Source organism: Rhinolophus sinicus, chromosome 14 (assembly GCF_057876585.1).
Source record: "Rhinolophus sinicus isolate RSI-liver-muscle chromosome 14, RSI-T2T, whole genome shotgun sequence".
Lineage (NCBI taxonomy): Eukaryota > Metazoa > Chordata > Mammalia > Chiroptera > Rhinolophidae > Rhinolophus > Rhinolophus sinicus.
This window is the reverse complement of record NC_142514.1, coordinates 66,737,296-66,754,771: the sequence shown is the minus strand read 5'-3', so window position 1 is coordinate 66,754,771 and position 17,476 is coordinate 66,737,296. Positions and strand designations below refer to the sequence as shown.

Below are 17,476 nucleotides of genomic sequence, written 5' to 3'. Positions count from 1 at the left end.
TATCTTCTGAATTTAGAAGAATTTCCAAGGTTAACTCCAAAAAGTAAATCCCAATACTATTAGTTCTATACTAAATTAATATTTCCCATCTAGGTATTCTAGATACCAAAGAAAATATTCAGTACCTCAACAGGTAAAAATCAGTCTAAGTTTGGTTGGGTCTGAGAAGATGGAAATGGGAAGAATTAACAAGAAAGGGAAATAAGAAAGTGAACAAGAAGCTCAGAGTATCACGGGCATAAAGAGAACATCAAAAAAATCATTTCTTACTATTCATAATAAACACATACACATATTTTACCAATAAGTCCGAAAACATCAGATCTTGACATAATAAGTAACATTTCAGAGAGTTTTATAGTTAAAAGTCTTGAAGATCATCTGATAAAAATCCTTATTTCACAAATAAGAAACTAAAGATTGACAGTTAAATATCACTGTCAGAGTGATAAGAGCAGGCGTCCTAACTACTTACTACTTATTGTAATCATTTATACAATACGCACTTAAAATTTGTCCCTCTTCCTTTAAGTCATTGATTCTGCTTACATACACCCAAGATAACAGGAATTAGCCAAATACTTCTGTTATTAATCTGATATAGATGCTCCTCAATTTACAATGGGGTCATATCCTGATAAACCCATCATAAGTTGAAAAATATCCTAAATCGAAAATGCATTTAATACACCTAACATGCCAAACATCACAGCGTAACCTAGCCTACCTTAAATGTAACACTTATATTAGCCTACATTTGGGCAATTATCTTGAGTTTCATATCAAGAGTAATTGCCTTCTTCTTCTCATCAGAAGCAGAAGACTCAGATGGCGGCTTTATAGACATGATGGGATATAAAAACACAAAATCCAAAAAAATGCTTGCAACACTACACACTGTAAAGTATTGGCTGCTTAGCCTTGTGATCGCATGGCTGACTAGGGGCTGTGGCTCGCTGTCGCGGCCCAGAATCACAAGGGAGCATCGTACCACACACATCGCTAGCTCAGGAAGAACATCAAAATTCAAAATTTAAAGTACAGTTTGTATCGAATCTGTATTACTTTTGCACCATCGTAAAGTTGAAAAAAACATAAATTGTACTATTGTAATTTTGGGGAATGTCTGTACTTTAGAAAACTAAAAGTAAAGTACTACCCTTGAATAATCTTGTCACATATAATCTAAAATAAATAATTTTGTTTACCTTAGTGCACAACGTAAAAAACTATAAAATTTTATAGTAATCTGACCTAAAATTAAAATTGAACTACTGTGTTTCCCAGAAAATAAGACCTAGCTGAACCATCAGCTCTAATGTGTCTTTTGGATCAAAAATTAATATAAGACCTGGTCTTATTTTAATATAATAAAGACCAGGTCTTTATAATATAAAATATAATATGATATAATATAACATAATACCAGGTCTTATATTAATTTTTGCTCCAAAAGACGCATTCGAGCTAGGTCTGATTTTCAGGGAAACACGGTACCTCTAATCTTGTACTGTTGTGGTTTTAATGCTGTCATATCAATAATGAGGGAAAAAGAAAAAAACCTTATTACCAAACTGTGTGAATATGCCATTTGCAAAGAGAAGTATTTTTTTTAAATAAATTCAAATTTTAACCAATTTATCAAGTTTATTCCAAACAAGCTGAAGTATTAAGAAAGCTTGCTTCATGTAACATTTGCCCCAAAATTATCTGAAAAGTCAATACTAAAAATAATCAGTAAAGAAAGTTTCTGGATTTCTTTATCTTAAAACTTTTATTTAAGGCTTTGTTCCCCAAGTTATTAAATTTTTGTCCTGAAAAAAGTCATATTGGATTTTTTAACTAACACTTAGAAATTTTACCAAGTTGTTAGCATTAGTTATAGAAAAGATTTTAAAAATTAGCTCATGTATTATGAAAATGGTTCCCATCATTAAAATTTCTGGGAAACATTTTTTGGGACCTTAATGACTTCAATGTCCTTAAGGCTTGTAACATAGCTTTACTATTGCCAGCTTTCTCTAAATTTCCAAGTCATTAAATTTTTTAAGTTCCCTGATAAATTATGCTTTAGTATTAATTACAACAACTAACACAAGATTTTTATTTGCTGGGTTTTTTGTTTTTTTGAGATACAATATTCACAACTAAATACCTCCCGTGTTCCAGGCTCTATGATAAGCCTTGAAAATAGGTGAATAAAAACATATCCCTGCCCTAGAGCAACATACAATTTACATGTACATGATATTAAACATGTACAATACAACATAATAAAATAATGAATGGACAAAGAAGATCATCAGAGAAAGTCAGGGAAACTTTCACAGTTAAAACCCAAATTGGCTTTTGAAGGAGAAAAGGAATTTGATAGGACTTAAAGGTCATTTCTTTATATGAAACTCTAGGAAAGACAAATCTAATCTAAAGGGATAGAAGTTAGAAAAGGTTGCCTAAATCCAGAGATGGGAATTGGAGACTGATTGAGAAGTATGAATACAAGAGAAACACTGAAGTGGTGGAAAAGTTCAGGACCACTGGATATATTGTTGATTACCTGAGTTAAAACCCATCAAATCATACACTTAAATATGTCTATTTTATAATAGGTAATTTATACTTCAGTAAAGTTAAAATATTTTAAGGGACTGGGGAAACCAAATGGACTCTGTGTATCAAAAACTCTTCTATATTCCAATTACAAGGTACTTATCAGTACTGTGAGGAGGAAAATGTTTTCTCTAAATAAACAGAGTTTAAAGCTGCAGCGCCATTTCTTATTTTAGATCTCTCTTAAAGAAGTAATGGGCAAAAAATGTAGAGCTCGGCAGAGTTCCAACAGAACAGGCTATTTCTAAGTTTATAAGACATTGCTAAAAAAAGCATTTTCTTAATACAAATTTCTACTTATAATGTAATTATTGAATGTGTTGGTAAGAGAATACTAAATAAGTTGAAGACTTCTTAGCTAGCTTTGTGATTCTGGGCAAACTAATGCACATCTTTGGGATTATTTAAGGTCTAAAATACGAAGGCTTGTTTCTCTATTTCTTTCATTTTCAAGATTCTATTATTCTTACAAGGCTGAAATCTCTACATAGTGTCTCCAAATGAAATCCCTTAGTTAAGTCCCAGATGTTAAAATTGATGCATTAAAAAGAAGTTCTGTCAAGTACACTGAGTATCAGAAGTATTTTATGCAACTTTTGAGATTGGTAATTTGAGGTTCTTAGTCAAATCTATGTATTTTCTTAATCAAATTTAATTTTACTTATATGCTATTTCTTATTACCTAGTCACACAGTTCTTCTACAATTTCTACAGTTCTAGATACATTACTACTCAACCATACATCACTCCTTTTCTTTGCAAATGAAGAAACAGGGGTTAAAGAGATTAAATACCTTGTTCAAAATATAATCTTTGCAAAGACAAAAGTATTAGATCAAATGTGTATTATGATTTTTTTCAAGTAAAAACCTTTAGAAAGAATGTATATATTTTATATATATCTATAGCTATATATATATACATATATGAATGTTGGTACAAAGGCAGAAATTTTTTTCTGGAAGGATAAGCAGAAAAAGTTAGTAAATGCTACCTTTAGGGAAAGGGCCTAGAGTGGAGAGAGGTAATGTTTCCATTTTTACTTTCTGTACCACTAAAAAATTTCCAACATGAACATTTTGTTAATCCTATTGTTTAAAAATCATGCTCTTAGAATGGACTTATAGGTTATATTTTCCTTTTATTTTCTATATTTAAGAAAAACAAGTAATGTTTGGCTTTTAAAAATTATCTTCTTCTTCTTAAAAAAAAATTATCTTCTTTTTTAAACAATATGCCTGGTGGTTTAGTTGTTAATTCAGTTGCTTAAAGCACAAAGGTCATAGGTTTGATTAATTATATTTGCAAAGAATAAAAATAGCCCTTGGTCACAGAATGCATTTTTAACTTTAGCAAGTTATCTGGCAAACTCCTGCTGCTGATCACAAGGATGAATCAGGTAAGAGCATGTGGTTGACTCAATACAACATTAATATTGGAAAATGACTCTAAGTAATACCTTACTGACAAAGGATAAGAGAGTAGACAGCAGAGTTACTCATCTCTAAGTAAACGTTTCAATTTTCATATCCATCAATTCAACACACTTCTGAATACAATATAAACAAGACCTTAACTGTAAGAGAAAACACAGTCCCTGTTCTTTCAGAAAAGCTAAAAACTATACATCACAAAGTTTGCCATTTTAAAAAATGATACATTTCTTATTAGTATACCATAAAAACATCAAATAAAATACACAACATACCTGTAACATCTTCTGGATCTGATACAACAATATGTGCATTTAGTTCCTGTAGCTTATGATGCAGTTCTTCTAATTTTTTATTTGATTTTTTCAAAATGTTGTCCACATAAGCCAAACTTTTTTTATCTGTTGTGACTTTCCTCAGATTTTCAGCTCCTTCTTTGATTTTCAGTTCTTTCCTTATTTCTCTCTTGATTCGATCCTTGATATCATCCAACTTCTGCTGCACCACTGTATCTGAAAAGTCTAATTTCTGAACAGCACTCACATTCTCAGAAAATGGAAGACTTCGGGAATCTCCCTACAGAAAAAAATAAACATAGAAACATGGAAATTTAGGAAAGTTAGCTGCTCAGTAAAATGTGCAGCATAAGAATAAAACTACAAAAAAAGATTCTTTATTAAGTGCATTACATTTAATTCTTTCCTTAATAAGCAGCAAACTACTTATTTACCTTTAAAACCATACAAAACTGTAAGTTGAAATACTCTGCCCACTCACTAAATAGCATTACCTGACAAATTTATATTAAAATAAATACAACATATCTACATATACAGGCATCTTAGGATTGTATATAGTGGATTTTTGATATTCTATGAACCCAAGTTAGATCCCAAAGCCGACACTGTGAATCTTGGGCAAGTTATTTAACCTTTCAAATACTCAGTTTAATCATCTTTAAAATTTAAATAATAATATTGGCCACCTTTCGGAGATATTGTGATAATTCAAAATATTATATGTGAAGCTCCAAATACAATTCTTGCCCCATTATAGTCACCTAATAAGTGAAAATTATTAAGTTCCATAGGTAAGATAAAATTTCATTTTATCGTCTATAAGAAACCTCTTAAAATAAACTAATTATTGGTAAAAATAAAGTTATATTCTTTTGAACACTTTTTAGTTGATGATTAAATGCATTAAGGCTTGGGAAGACTGCATTCAGAACTCTATATATTTCATGGCTAACTAACCACCTTGATAAGTTGGTTGACTCACTACAAAAACATCATTACTAGAAAATATACCTAAATTATGTTCTACTGTTAGAATTTAAGGTAATACATTGTATAAGTAATTCATCTTAAAATGAAAATTAAATCAGGTAAGCACATCTAATCTACATTTAAAACAACCAAAGTTATGTTTTAGTTATTTGTATGTCATTCACTATTTTAAACTCCATTACTATAATACTGTTGGTTTTTAAATTGTTAATTTCTGAAACACAAGAAAGTAGAAATAACATTTACCTTTTGGAAGAACAACTGAGTTTGTGAAGCACAGAGGAAAGAGAGACATATTTTACTGTGCACCTTTTGAACCACAGACCTAACTAATTAAAAGATTTTCTTTAATTTCTTTGGGAATTAATTACACCCATATAAATAAGTTCTATTTACATTCTTGGTGCAAATACTTTGTCATCTAATCCTTAACGTCTAAAAAACATGTATCTTGCAAAATAGAGTTAACAGATGTGAAGATACAGGATCTAGTCTTGACGTTGGTATCACTTTACCCTGTGCTAATAGGCATACTAAGCAAAAAATGAAGTAGTTGATCCATAAATTTGTTCTTGACCTTTTCAGGGCCAAAGAACCCCTTTGAAACTTTGATAAGCAAACAAATAACTAGAACAAAGAAAACTTCATCTTTGTATGTACAATTTCCAGATTCCATAGATCTTAGATTAAGAATTCCTGGGATAGATGATCTACATCTACTGACCTTAAACGTCTGATTCTCTTAAAAAAAAAAAAAAAAAAAAAAAAAAAAAAAAAAAAAATATATATATATATATATATATATATATATATATATATATAATTTGATATATAAACATTTCAAAAATAAGTTTTTAAATTTAAAATGTCTGATTCTTATCTATACGGATATACAAAGAGCTTCTACGTGGGCCAAAATATTATCTAGGTTTTTTTACTATCTATAATAGAATATAAGTCCTATCATCCATTTATTCAGTTTCTAAAGTTCATGAATCCACCTTTGGCTTAGCAAATATGGCTACTGCCAACAAATAAAATCCCAAATTTCTGCTGTCTAACTTCAGGTAAAGTGGACTGAGGCAAACAATGCTTAGACGAAAACGTTCAAGCTAACCGCATTCCTCTAGATATTTTTATTTCTATCGTTATAGATTTAGAAAACATCGCATGAATTTTCATAAATTTGTGCGGTATTATTTTGTACTAAGCCAGAAGTTCCCTAAATTTCTTGGTTCCCTAAATTTAATGTCACAGTAAATTTTCCTTTATGCCTCAAAGACCACAAGGAATACCTAACAATTCCATGTATTAAGTAGTAAGGTCCAAATAACTAAAAATACTTACAACTTAGTAGCTGTCTGAAATGATACAAATTGAAAGAAAATTACATTTTTATTTCATTCTTTACTAACCACAGTTACCTATTAATGTGACGTGTCTGCCTGTTGAGTACCTTCACAATTTCTCAAACCTTGAAATCAGACTGTATATTCCCACCCTCATTTCCTGTTTCATTGTACAAAAAGAATGTAGAATAATCTCATATTGAAACCTAAGTGACTCCAGTTAGTTCACATGGTGTCCAACAAATGGTGTTACTGTGTGCTTCCCTAAAAACTTAAAATACACTGCAGCATCCTGAGAGTTTGCTGAGGCACCCTAGAGAACTGCTGCATAATTTGAGAATCACGGTATAAAGATTTAAAAGCTGTTAAAACAAAAGACAAAACAAACGAACAAAACTAGTATATGAAATTGGCTTGTTTTTTATATGAATACTTTGAAGGCCCTTGCCTACTTCAACTCCCATTTCTTTTCAATTTGCTCCCTAAATTCCAATCAAATTACAGAAATTTAATGACAAAGACGATCTCTCTTGGCTCAGCTACTATGTATGCTGCACCTTTGGGATCCACCAACTTTCCTTCTTTCTTCAACTCTGCTTTCCTAGTCTCTTCTTTGCTAACTTTCACTTTGCTCAAAGTTCATCCCAGTTCTTCTCAGGAAAGAAGAGACTATGCCCTTTCTTAGAATTTAGATTAATACTTCTCCTGTGTGCTCTGATAGCAGTAGGGATCCCATCTGAACGACGATCCTTTTGTTATCTGACCACTCCAAAGACTATGAGCAACCTGAGGAGAGGGCTGATGCCTGGGCAAATTTGTTTTCTTAATGATTTGTCTATTACACTATTTAATATCCTTCTTTTAGAATTCATCACTGCTGAGGAAGTCATGCTTTCCTATTTCTGATAAAGAGAATTCATATTCCAGAAAGTTCAAGGGCAAAATTGATATTCAATCACATCAACTATATTAGCTGACTTGGATGAACCATAGTGTGGTTAGCATGTTTGCTTCCCCTTTTCATAGGCTTGAATTTTTAGTTTTTACTCCCATTTCCTGAATGTTACTCCCATCTTTTGTTGTGGAATGGCTCTAACACCTTTCGGAAAGGAGCAGCAGCTAAAGTACAATATAATCAGTAATTTAAGATAATATACAAATGCCCTTTGGGAGCAGATAGGAAAGGTTACAGTACCTTCTATTTACTCCTTTCCTGAACATTTCAGTTGCCATAAATTGTGAAAGTTATTGGAAAATGTAATTTTCTTGCATTTGGAACAATTGAAATGAGATATTCCATCTATTAAATTATAAGTCTAACCCCCCACCCCAAAAAAATCAGTTTTTCTCTTTCTCTCTCTCTCAAAAATGCCAGGAAGCAGTAGTAGGCAATAAAATAATATTCTTGATATAGAGAAGATAAATTAGCCTCAGGAAAATGAAAAGCTACGTAACCAGTGAAAATCTGCAGAGATAATCTTTGCCTGAATAGGTTCTATTACAGGCTGTGGTAATTGTCTACACAATCTACATTATATTATGTTTACAAGCTTAACACTTTCATCTACCATTCACAATCTTTTCTACTCTATAAAATTTCATGCGTCCCCCAAAAGTAAACAGTAGATACTCTTTTCATCTTTTTAAAACAAAGCTAGCTAGATCCAACCTCTAATCACAAACTCCCTTTAAAATTCATTAATATGCTGGGAAAGTATAGATAAAAGATTTAAAAACTAATCCTAAGTGTAAAATTAAACTCTTAAGAGTATTCATGCTCCTCCATCAATTATCCATATATTAAAGAAACCCCATAATTCTTATACCTTTTATCACTGAGATCACAAGCTTATCCATTCTATTCTAGTCAAATTAATTGAACACTTTGCTGTTTATATTCTCTTACCGTGTTTCTTATGTCCTATTCCTTTCACTGTCAATCTAAATTCATGAGCACAAAACACTTGTTCAAAAAATATTTCAAGTTTTTCATGATTAATCCTATCTACCTATTTTTAAAGTACTTTAAATTTTATATCATCCACATCCTTAATGCAATCATTCAATCAAACAGGTCAAATACAAACACAAGGAAACCATTAGTGGAATTAATACCCTCAGGATTTATAGAACAATCAAAATTATTTTTCGGTAACTAGGTTTTCAAGTGGTTAAATAAATAAAAGAAGGAACTGAGACCTCAATAAATAAGAAACAGAGTAAAAATTAGATGGATTTCAAAGGAACTAAAATAAATTTAAAACTCAGTGGATAGCTTAAACAGCAAATTAGACCAAGACAATGAATTAATACACTGGCAGACAGATAACTGAGAAAAGTACTCTGAACTCATCACACAGAGATATGAAAAATTAAATTTTACCTTATTGGAAGACAAAATGAGAAGACCCAAGATACATCTAGTAAGAGTTTTAGAGTGAAAGACTAAGGAAGATAGGGAGGAAGCACTACTTGGAGAAATATATGCACAAATTTTCCAGAACTGAAGAATGATATAAATCCTTAGACTGGAAGGTCACATCAAGTTGCAAATAAGATAAATGAAAATAACAATAACAAAAGTAAACAGAGAAAAATAAAGAGAGAAAATAAAAGGCATTTTATCTACAAATGAATGACAAATCAACAGAAGACTTCTTAGTCATAACTGAGGCCCAAAACTATCAAACTTCTACAGGATTTTCAGCTTTTATCTTATGGTTTTCATATATTGCTAAGGTTTTCTCTAAAATTACAAAAAATGTGCTTCAAAATATTAACATTCTGGGGCAAATTACAGACGAACTAACACAGAGTCCGTGTTATACTTACATCATTCCCCTGTTCACTCATCATGTATGTTAATTTACATGAAAGAAAAATGGTGCTGTGGTGAAAGAAATTGCATGATTTTTTACCTCTTAAACTGACAAAGATTTTATAATATTCAATAATAACTGAGCTATAAGCCACAAGCCTTTATAAAAGTAAAAAATGTTAAAAGAAACTTAAAAATAATGATGCCCTTTGACTCAGTAACTCTAGTTCTAGAACTATAACCTAAGAAAATAAGTAGAAATTATTACTCTATAGAATGGACAATTCAGTAAATTTTAAATTAATAACTCATATGTGGAAGGCACTGTGCTCAGCAGAGACAGACTTCCTTATAAAGCTTAGAAAGAGCAGGGCTTTAAACTTATAAGAAAGAGGAAGTTCAGGATGCTAATTAAATGTTGTTACAAAAAAATTTTAAATAGTCTAGAGAATAAGAAAAGGTTTTTCTTATTTATGCCCTTTTTATTCCACAGCAAGATGTCTAGCCTGATGTACTGTTGCTATGTACACAGTTTTTTTTCAAATTATGTTTAAAATAAGAATGGGGAAAAAAAAGACTGGAAGGAAAGAGATCAAAGTATTAACAATAATTATCTCTGGGTAAAAAATTTAAAAGAAATTTTCATTTGTTCTTCAAAGTCTTGTATAGTTTTTGATTGTTTTAAAGCAGTGCATATACACTGCCTACCTATTTAAGGAAGGAAAGACATTTAAAGGAAAACAAAAGTAACTCATTTTATTTCAATTTGGAAAATATGAAAGTTTATATTGAGGTCTTATAATCTACAGTATATTTGCTATTTGATTAAGTTATAGAGTCAATACAATTCTACTGCAAGGAATTAGACTACACATTTCGCTCTAACTAGACCACATCATATGCCAGCCAACTATTTCAAATACACGTATTTGAATGTGTTAATGCGTATTTATTAAATACAACTATTTTATGAAATAATGAAGTACAACTATTTTTTATTTTATGAAATATGAAATTCTGATCTATAGATTAAAACATAAATTAAAATTTTCAATTTATTACATTTCAACAAACTCACAATGAAGAACACCAAAATAAGAACAGGATCAGATTCAAAGAACAAAATGAAGAAAAAAGTCTGTCACTTATGACCCAGTACTTCATTTAGGGAGAGACAGGAAAGGATGTTTACTTCTCACTGGCCAAGTTCCCAGAGAAGAAGTGAAAAAGCTGTTACTTTCTCTATATTATAGAAATATAAAACAGTCTAACCTGATAGATGCCAAAAAATGTTAGAGCACCCATAAAAACTCAGTAGGTACAGTAAATCACATACCATTTTAGCTAGAAGGAATTCCAAAGATCATGTAGCCTAACCCCCTTGATGTTAGTTTTGAGGAAAGCAGGTTCAAAGCAGCTAAGCAACTTGCCTTAGGTCACAAAGAAATGTCAGCGACCTGGCTGAGTTTAGCACACTCCTCTCCTGACTCCTAGTTTGGTGTTTTTACTCCACAATGCCTTCTTAGAAGAGACCTCTGCAGTATCCACTTCGCTACATTTGAACTACACCTCAACTGCAACTGAGATTTGCATTAATTAGCCTTAAAGCAGGGATATGGGCAGGACATATTTCCTCTTACTCTCTAACTTTACCCTAATCCAATCTTCTGTGTCTCAGGGGTGAATGTTCTCAACTAGAAAGCCAGAAACCAGTTCTAACACCAGCTCTCTGTCACTAGCTATGCAACTCAAGAATGTTAGTCCATCTCTCTGTACCTGTTTGCTCATTTGCAAAATGATGTTTGGCTTTCCTAACTTTCAGTTTTTTAAAGTTTCATTTATCAAAACATTCACTGAATGCTAGGCAATCAAAATAACACAATCCTGCTTTCTTTCAGGTATTCAGTTTATTAAGGAAGACAGACATGAAAACCAAACAACCTGAAGCAGCAGCAAAGCTGTACACAGATGTAGGTCATACTGTGTGTGTGTGTGTGTTAACAGAAGGTTCAGATAGAACATAGTATGAATAGAAAGAACCAAGCATTTGTAGCCAGACCTGCCATGTACAAATTCTAATACTATGACCTGCTAAAGTTTTCAATTTCCTCACCTGTAAAATGGAATTATTACAATTACCCTGACTGCATTATTTCTAAGTCTCATTAACGGCTCTGCCTAGGACAAAAAGTATGCTTTCTGTGGCTGACACACTGTCAGCACCGAAGCAGATAGTGCTGGGTGCTACATAATATACATCCTCCCTGTATCCTTACTAAAAACACTCCCATTTTGTTAGATGCAACAAAATGCACACATAAAATTCTCATTTCACCAGATTTAATTATAGCTAGAAATAGCCACAGGACAATTCTTGTCCAAGAGAAGCCCAGGATTTGGGGGAAAAGATTCCACTTCTCCCTTTCTTTCTGCCTAGAATGCAGACCCGTGGTCTAGAGGTGCAGGAGCCATCCTGTGACAAAAAAGGGGAAGCAGGACAAAAACCAACACACTAAGGGTGGAAAAAAAAGAGAAAGAGCCTGGGACCCTGATGGCTTTACTAAACTGCTACACAAGTCCTGGACTGCCTACTTTGAATTTCCTGCTTTAGATAAAATATAAATCCCTATTTAACTAAGGATCATATAGGGCCTTATAGATCAATATAAATAAAGACTTTGGCTTTTACTCTGAGTGAAATGGGGTAGGGCTTAGGCAAAGAAGTGATACGATATGACCTCCTGTGTTAAGACAGATTTAAGAGGGGCAGGGGAAAGCAGGGAAACCAGTTATGAAGCTATGGTAGATTGTTACAAAATGGCCTCAATGAATCCTGCCTTCCTGTGTGTTCACATCATCATGTAGCCCTTCCACACTGACTCCAGGCTAGCTCTGGGACTGATTCTCACTGAGAGAGAGTATGATGGAAGTGACACTCTGATGATGGGTAGGGAGTTCCAAGCGCAGGCCTCAAAAGAACTCATATGAGTAGCTTCTGTTCTCCCTCTTGAAAAACCAATTACTATTTAAAGAAGTCCAGACTATTGTGCTAGAGAGAGAGGCCCTGGAGGATGAGAGACCATGTGGAAGAGAACCAAAGCACTGCAGCTGTTCCAGCCATTCCAGCGGAAGCACCGGATGATGTGAGGCCACGGTAGACATTCCAGCCCAGCACAGCCACCAGCTGAATGCAGCTGCATAAATGAGTGCAGGCAAGACCAGCAGAACAGACACTAGTATACCCACAAAATCTTGAGATGAGTTTGGTACACATTTATGAGTATAATAGATATGTGAAACAGAGGCTACTGTAGTAACCCAGGCAAGAGATAATAGCTCTAAGCACTCTCTTCAATTGCAATAATTACCTTTTGTTGACTCCCAAAAAACAAAAAGGGTAACAATCTAATTTGAGGGATGGGGATGCTAATAACATTACCATTATATTAAAAAAGAAGAAAACAATTTCCTTTTCTTTCCCACTTTTCACACCCCCTCCCCAAACACACTCACTTTGAAAAGGATGTAGGTAGAGACAACAACCTTTATCTTAAAAAAAAAGCAAAACATAAAGTCATTACTTTCTGAAATATAGTTGCTTTAAAAAAATTTGTCTTGCTTCCTCCCCATTCCGGTCACAAAACTAAGAATGAGCTGCATGTAGGTGAGAGCACCCAATCCTTTGATTCGGTGATAGTGGTAGGAATAATCACGTGATTAAAGTAGGTCCATTCAGCTGCCCTTTTCAGAGATTGATAGAGAAATCCTTCTCCTGAGAAACCAGTTGCAAAGACAATAATAATCTGAAGCTACTGATGACGAGAAGTGCTTTCCTTATCTTAGATAACCAGAAAACAAAGCTAACCCAGAAAGAAGCAAAGATGAGACACAAAGAGAAAAAGATCACTGAGGAAACAGGTTGAGCATCTAAACCCAATCATGCTTAAAGCCAACATACTCTATACCCCTAAACTTTTTAGTCACAGGCCAACCATTTCCTTTTGGCTTCAGTTTGACTTAAGATTTCTCTTATCACAAATCAATGTTCCAAATAATATGGTACACCTAGCTTCTTACTTTGAAACATGAAATTTTATCTCTCTAATTCAGTAATGAAAACTGCAATTCCAGATCCCTATATATAATTGTTTTCCATTATCAAGGTCAGTGTTCTTTTAAAGTGTTTGTATATCACTGCAAATAACCTTGTTTTATACCTCAAAACTGAATCTAATGGGTCAGCGTTCCATCTTTGTTCCAAAGGATGCCGCAAGTAATTTTTGGTCTTATTTTGCACTCTTCTTCCTTGAGTTTCTGGGAAATGTTTCTAATCTCACTCAAACCATATGATTCTAATGAGGTCTTAAATGTTCTTTCATGATCCCATATCCCTAGCGCAGTTGAATGATGTCAGGATGGACACCTCGTAACCTAAACCAGTGTCTCATATCCTGGGCAAACATGATTGATCCATTCATCTACTGACAGACATCTTGGTTGTTTTCAGCTTGTTGCAATTATAAATAAAGCTGCTATGAGCATTCACATGCAGGTTACATACAGAAATATTTATATGTGTATATATATATACAGCTTAATATACACACATCTTGCTGCTATGTCAGATAAGAGAGCCTAAAAGAAAAGATACCTCAGTAGCAACAAATACACCCAGCACCTAGATCTTGGTTTCTAACACTAGTTTCCAATAAATGAAACAGGACTCTTTGAAGAAATGTCTCATTTTAGGACTGGGGCAGGAAATATACAAAATGAGCCTTAAAATGCAAGAATGTAAGGAAGTGCTCAAAACTAAACAAAAAATGTCACATTGATGGAGATATGATATGTCAAAGGGAGCCAAGAGCCATCTGAAAGAGCCTCCACTAGCCAACGCTGGAACAATTTTAGCAACAAAATAGTATTGGATTATATTAAGTTGGTGCAAAAGTAATTGCGGCTTATAAGGTTAAAAATAATTGCAAAAACTGCAATTACTTTTGCACAAACCTAGTAACACAAAATATAAAATACAGACCTATCAGTCCATACTGATATAAATAAATGAGTAAATAAATTAACGGTGAAGGAGACAAATCTTCTGTACAGAAGAATTCAAAATAATTCATGTAGATATTCCACCCTCAAAGAAGAGGGGCATAACTCCCTCCTCCTTTGGTGTGGGCTGTACATAGTGACTGCTTTTGAAAGAGTACAGTATGAAAAGCAGAAAAAAAAAGAGTAACTACAGTAAGGAGAAACCTGACAAACGCTCCCTCAGCTAGGTAAATCATGTTGATATATGTACACTCGATATGTGTACTTCCCCAAACCCACAACTCTGGTCTGATCAAGAAAAACACACCAGACAAATTCCAATAGAGGAGCATCTATAAAATACCTAACAAATAATCTTCAAAACTGTTAAGTTCATAAAAAACAAGGGAAGTCTGAGAGACTGTAAGAAGAGCCTAAGGAGACATGGCAATTAAATATAATCTGGCGGCATGCTGGATGGGATCCCAGAGCAGAAAAATGAGACGGAAATCTGAGTAAAGTATGGACTTTAGTCCCTAATAAGGTTCATTAACTATACCAAATGTACCATATATATATTATGATATTAATAATAGGAGAAAATAACTCTATGGCATATAAGAACCCTCTGTCTTCTCAGTTTTTCTGTAAATCTAAAACTGTTCTAAAAAAATTAAATATTAACACGTTGCGTACAGATCACGAGAATTTTCACGAGGGATTTAAACCCCGCCGTATGCAACGTGTTAAAAAAAAGACAAGACCCTTACACCCAAGGAACTTATTTAGTGGGAAGACATATATTAAACAAGTAAACCACAATTAAAAATTGTGGTAACTGCAATAAAAAAAAGAACAAGATAGAACAATGAAAAACCTACCTATAATTCAAATTATTGAGGAAAGCCTCTCTAAGACTCTGAGGAAGTTAATGTTTATTCTGAAACCTAGGAGGTGATTAAGAGTTATCCAAAAGGGAAAAAAGAAAGAATTGTTCCTGATTGAGAAACTAAAACAAAAATTAGACCTGTCAAATTTCTGGTTCTAGACAAGATGAATAGGCTCATTTCCCTCTATTCCTGCCCGATAACTACAACTAAACACTCTAGGCATGAAACAAAAGACAATCATAAGACTGAAAGGTGGAAAGAAAGCAGACCAGTTAGGGACTTCAGGTCTTGAGGAAGACAAGATGGCAAATTCTCTGGGTTTTCTTTTTATCACAGACTTATCCAGACTGGGTGCCAGAGAAGCCTGCAACCCAGAACCTCCAAAGGCCAAGTCCAAAAAATAAACCTTTTTAACAACATCTACCCTACCCAGCAAGCACCATGGATTTCCCCCATTTTGCCATGTCAGGGCACTGAGCGAAGAGTCTGGACTTCTCATCTGGCAGCATCAGGTGGTTCACGGTAATGAGTCGACTAGTAGTACCCTGGGTCAATGCTCTCCTTCCCTGCCAGTGTGGTCCAGTAGGGATGAAGTGGGCATCCTGAACTCCTGCTCTTTATCTGACACTAGCAGGGCCCAGAATGGGGATCCTCTTCTCTATCAATGAAGAGATACCAACAGAGGCCAAATAGGAAGCATGGTCTCCTTCGCCCCACACTAAGACAGCATAGGGCCTGGTATGTGGCTTTCCTTCCCTTCCAGGGCAACATAGAGACCAAATGGGGAATCTATACTCCCACTTGACATGAGTAAGCAGATCAGGGTGATGGTCCCTGCCCTCAACAATGTGGTGTCAGCAGACCCACCCCGATATCCAGCAGTACATGACCCAGGGAGACACTCTTATCCCCCACTTGCATGGTGTCATCAGACAATGAATGAAATTCTGGGCTTTTGCCCCACCCCCCCATCTAGCAGTGTCAGGCTGACTGAAGTGGCAGTCCCCTCCTCCAATGGCATGTTGTCAATGAAGACCACATCAAGAATTCTACTCCTATCCAGCAGGGAAACGCAGTGTGCCTCACTACCCCAAAAAGAGAGTGGAATAAGAGGAGGAAGGTCTTGAAGAGGAGAGAACTGCAGAAAAGAATTCTTTAAACATGCGTAAGAAGTCCTGGGCAACACCCAGACTTGCCACAACCAACCCATCCATTAAGCTGACTAATAAATAAAAAGTTTTGAGAAATAAACTACACCATGAAACCCAGGTTTTCAGAGTGGCTTTCAGGTAGTACACAAAGCAGACCAGAATAACAATGCAAAGGCTCTAGAAAGTAAGTTATCATTGAAAACACAGCCCACAATAGTAGGCCAGGATCTGTGTGTTAAACTTAAACAGAGTGAATACTTGCTAAAATAGAAGATTTAAATAGGATACAGGCTCTCATAACTTAATAGCCAAAATGGCCAGGATGTAATTTTTTAAAAAAAATCACTCCCCCAAGAACCAGGGAAATGACAAACTGAATGATAAAAGACAGTAACTATATGCCAACATTGAGATGACTTAAGTGTTAAAAATAAATAACTGACCAGGATATAAAGCAATCATCATACAAATGTTTCAACAAACAATTATAAACATTTTTAAAATAAATAAATAAAAAAACGTTAGCAAATAATAGAAGATATGAAAAACAGCCAAGCAATTATAGCACTGGGAAATATAATAACTAAAGCTCCCTGGATGAGCTCAATAGTAGACTGGCGATAACAGATGAAAAAAATCATTAAACTTGAAGACAGATGAGTAAAACTTAACCAATCTGAACAAGACAAAGGAAATCAACTTTAAAAAAATGAAAAACCCACAGGAAGCTATAGGATATTCACAAAAGATCTGACATTTGTGTCACTGGAGTCCCAAAAGGAGAATAGAAGGAATAGGTATCTAAAAATTTTTGAAAAAATGGCTAACTTCTGAAATTTGGCAATAGGCATAAACCTATGGATTCAAGAAGCTGAGCAAACCCCCAAAAGGATAAATCC

At 34.0% G+C, this 17,476-nt stretch overlaps 1 protein-coding gene across 3 annotated transcripts in view; it reads right to left on the bottom strand.

Moving 5' to 3' along the window:
- PKN2 (protein kinase N2) overlaps positions 1 to 17,476 on the bottom strand; it is a 113,548-nt gene that overhangs the window by 65,747 nt on the left and 30,325 nt on the right. For all 3 annotated transcript variants that reach the window (XM_074335099.2, XM_074335098.2, XM_019751766.3), the window contains exon 2: positions 4,319 to 4,619. In XM_074335099.2, the coding sequence (XP_074191200.1) occupies positions 4,319 to 4,619 (301 nt within the window). The remainder of the gene's footprint in view (positions 1 to 4,318; positions 4,620 to 17,476) is intronic.